General features: G+C 42.5%; 1 protein-coding gene across 1 annotated transcript in view; it reads right to left on the reverse strand.

Moving 5' to 3' along the window:
- The window catches only part of LOC124030272 (rho GTPase-activating protein 44-like), a gene marked incomplete at its 3' end in the record, with an annotated part of 7,851 nt that extends 4,038 nt beyond the window's left edge, over positions 1–3,813 (reverse strand). The window contains exons 1-2 of the mRNA XM_046341688.1: positions 3,762–3,813; positions 1–6 (exon numbers count right to left, since the gene is read on the reverse strand). The exon at positions 1–6 is cut by the window's left edge and continues 75 nt beyond it. Of these exons, the coding sequence (XP_046197644.1) occupies positions 1–6; positions 3,762–3,802 (47 nt within the window). The remainder of the gene's footprint in view (positions 7–3,761) is intronic.
- Between the last annotated feature and the right edge of the window lie 380 nt (positions 3,814–4,193).

Consider the following 4,193-nt stretch of genomic DNA (forward strand, 5'->3'; position numbering starts at 1 on the left):
TGAATACTGGAAGGGGAAGACAACGGTGAACAGGGTGTGTTGTAGTCAAGGCAGTGTTTTTCTCAGTGTTGTTTCCTACCAGGGAGACCAGCAGGCTACAGTGTATGGCGGTAGGGTAGCCTTAGTGGTTAGAGCGTTGGACTAGTAACCGGAAGGTTGCAAGTTCAAACCCCCGAGCTGAAAAAGGTACAAATCTGTCGTTCTGCCCCTGAACAGGCAGTTAACCCACTGTTCCAAGGCCGCCGTTGTAAATAAGAATTTGTTCTTAACTGACTTGCCAAGTTAAATAAAGGTAAAAAAAAAGACAATTGAGAGGCTAATTGGTGTCAGCTAACCATCTGAGGGACCGGTAATCCAGAACCCAGGGACCAGTGCCGAACCACGGACCAGAGGTTGACAAGCACTGTATTAACAATGTCTATTATTGTGATAATGGTCAATGTCTGTTCTGTCACTATGGTACAGTTTGTTCCCTTCTGTGTGGAGATCTCCTTTATAGATGCTGAGGTAATGAAGGGATCTGTTATCTGTAGTAGAGATGCTGAGGTTATGTAGGATCTGTTATCTGTAGTAGAGATGCTGAGGTTATGAAGGGATCTGTTATCTGTAGTAGAGATGCTGGGAGGTTATGTAGGGATCTGTTATCTGTAGTAGAGATGCTGAGAGGGGATCTGTTATCTTTAGTAGAGATGCTGAGTTATGAAGGATCTGTTATCTGTAGTAGAGATGCTGAGGTTATGAAGGATCTGTTATCTTTGGTAGAGATGCTGAGGTTATAGAAGGATCTGTTATCTGTAATAGAGATGCTGAGGTTATGAAGGGATCTGTTATCTTTAGTAGAGATGCTGAGTTATGAAGGATCTCGTTATCTGTAGTAGAGATGCTGAGGTTATGAAGGGATCTGGTTATCTTTGGTAGAGATGCTGAGGTTATGAAGGGATCTGTTATCTGTAGTAGAGATGCTGAGGTTATGAAGGATCTGTTTATCTTAGTAGAGATGCTGAGGTTATGAAGGGATCTGTTATCTGTAGTAGAGATGCTGAGGTTATGAAGGGATCTGTTATCTGTGATAGAGATGCTGAGGTTATGAAGGATCTGTTATCTGTAGTAGAGATGCTGAGGTTATGAAGGGATCTGTTATCTGTAGTAGAGATGCTGAGGTTATGAAGGATCTGTTATCTGTAGTAGAGATGCTGAGGTTATGTAGGATCTGTTATCTGTAGTAGAGATGCTGAGGTTATGAAGGGATCTGTTATCTGTAGTAGAGATGCTGAGGTTATGAAGGGATCTGTTATCTGTAGTAGAGATGCTGAGGTTATGAAGGGATCTGTTATCTGTAGTAGAGATGCTGAGGTTATGAAGGGATCTGTTAAGGATCTGACCTCTGTAGTAGAGATGCTGAGGTTATGAAGGATCTGGTATCTGTAGTAGAATGCTGAGGTTATGAAGGATCTGTTATCTTTGGTAGAGATGCTGGTTATGAAGGGATCTGTTATCTGTAGTAGAGATGCTGAGGTTATGAAGGGATCTGTTATCTTTGGTAGAGATGCTGGGGGTTATGAAGGGATCTGTTTATCTAGTAGAGATGCTGAGGTTATGAAGGGATCTGTTATCTGCTTAGTAGGAATGCTGAGGTTATGAAGGGATCTGTTATCTGTAGTAGAGATGCTGAGGTTATGAAGGGATCTGTTATCTGTAGTAGAGATGCTGAGGTTATGAAGGATCTGTTATCTGTAGTAGAGATACTGAGGTTATGAAGGGATCTGTAATCTGTAGTAGAGATGCTGAGGTTATGAAGGGATCTGTTATCTGTAGTAGAGATGCTGAGGTTATGAAGGGATCTGTTATCTTTGGTAGAAATGCTGAGGTTATGAAGGGATCTGTTATCTGTAGTAGAGATGCTGAGGTTATGTAGGGATCTGTTATCTGTAGTAGAGATGCTGAGGTTATGAAGGGATCTGTTATCTGTAATAGAGATGCTGAGGTTATGAAGGGATCTGTTATCTTTGGTAGAGATGCTGAGGTTATGAAGGGGTCTGTTATCTGTAGTAGAGATGCTGAGGTTATGAAGGCATCTGTTATCTGTAGTAGAGATGCTGAGGTTATGAAGGGATCTGTTATCTGTAGTAGAGATGCTGAGGTTATGAAGGGATCTGTTATCTGTAGTAGAGATGCTGAGGTTATGAAGGGATCTGTTATCTGTAGTAGAGATGCTGAGGTTATGAAGGGATCTGTAATCTGTAGTAGAGATGCTGAGGTTATGAAGGGATCTGTTATCTGTAGTAGAGATGCTACAGGTTATGAAAGGGATCTGTATCTTTGGTAGGAATGCTGAGGTTATGAAGGGATCTGGTATCTGTAGTAGAGATGCTGAGGTTATGTAGGGATCTGTATCTGTAGTAGAATGCTGAGGTTATGAAGGGATCTGTTATCTGTAATAGAGATGCTGAGGTTATGAAGGGATCTGTTATCTTTGGTAGAGATGCTGAGGTTATGAAGGGATCTTTTATCTGTAGTAGAGATGCTGAGGTTATGAAGGATCTGTTATCTTTGGTAGAGATGCTGAGGTTATGAAGGGATCTGTTATCTGTAGTAGAGATGCTGAGGTTATGAAGGATCTGTTATCTGTAGTAGAATGCTGAGGGTTATGAAGGGATCTGTTATCTGTAGTAGAGATGCTGAGGTTATGAAGGGATCTGTTATCTGTAGTAGAATGCTGAGGTTATGTAGGGATCTGTTATCTGTTTAGTAGAGATGCTGAGAGTTATGAAGGGATCTGTTATCTGTAGTAGAGATGCTGAGGTTATGAAGGGATCTGTTATCTGTAGTAGAGATGCTGAGGTTATGAAGGGATCTGTTATCTGTAGTAGAGATGCTGAGGTTATGAAGGATCTGTTATCTGTAGTAGAGATGCTGAGGTTATGAAGGGATCTGTTATCTGTAGTAGAGATGCTGAGGTTATGTAGGGATCTGTTATCTGTAGTAGAGATGCTGAGGTTATGAAGGGATCTGTTATCTGTAGTAGAGATGCTGAGGTTATGAAGGGATCTGTTATCTGTAGTAGAGATGCTGAGGTTATGTAGGGATCTGTTATCTGTAGTAGAGATGCTGAGGTTATGAAGGGATCTGTTATCTGTAGTAGAGATGCTGAGGTTATGAAGGGATCTGTTATCTTTGGTAGAGATGCTGAGGTTATGAAGGGATCTGTTATCTGTAGTAGAGATGCTGAGGTTATGAAGGGATCTGTTATCTTTGGTAGAGATGCTGAGGTTATGAAGGGATCTGTTATCTGTAGTAGAGATGCTGAGGTTATGAAGGGATCTGTTATCTGTAGTAGAGATGCTGAGGTTATGAAGGGATCTGTTATCTGTAGTAGAGATGCTGAGGTTATGAAGGGATCTGTTATCTGTAGTAGAGATGCTGAGGTTATGAAGGGATCTGTTATCTGTAGTAGAGATGCTGAGGTTATGAAGGGATCTGTAATCTGTAGTAGAGATGCTGAGGTTATGAAGGGATCTGTTATCTGTAGTAGAGATGCTGAGGTTATGAAGGGATCTGTTATCTGTAGTAGAGATGCTGAGGTTATGAAGGGATCTGTTATCTGTAGTAGAGATGCTGAGGTTATGAAGGGATCTGGAATCTGTAGTAGAGATGCTGAGGTTATGTAGGGATCTGTTATCTGTAGTAGAGATGCTGAGGTTATGAAGGGATCTGTTATCTGTAGTAGAGATGCTGAGGTTATGAAGGGAATCTCTACTCACTTTGACGCCTGAATCCAGTCCTCGTAAAGTTCACTGGTCATCAGTGGCTCTGGAAGCTCACGGAGGGTATGATTTCAGAGCCCCTGAGGGAGGAGGAGAGGGAGAGGAGGGGGAGGGATGGAGGAGGGAGGGAGGGAGGAGGGAGAGAGGCAGAGGAGGCAGAGAGAGAGGAGGCAGAGAGAGGCAGAGAGAGGCAGAGAGAGAGAGAGAGAGAGAGAGAGAGAGAGAGAGAGAGAGAGAGAGAGAGAGAGAGAGAGAGAGAATCTCATTAGGCCTAATGGAGGTGTGGTTTTCGCTGTTCAGAATACTAATGAGAATACACACAAGCTGCCACCCTCAGATTACTCAAGGAAGTGGACAGCAACATTACAAGGAAGCCTTTAGGACAGAGACTCTTGGGCAAAGCACAAGCGGACAGACTTGGGAGATGTT

This window comes from Oncorhynchus gorbuscha, unplaced genomic scaffold (assembly GCF_021184085.1).
Source record: "Oncorhynchus gorbuscha isolate QuinsamMale2020 ecotype Even-year unplaced genomic scaffold, OgorEven_v1.0 Un_scaffold_10332, whole genome shotgun sequence".
In the NCBI taxonomy this organism is placed as follows: Eukaryota; Metazoa; Chordata; class Actinopteri; order Salmoniformes; family Salmonidae; genus Oncorhynchus; species Oncorhynchus gorbuscha.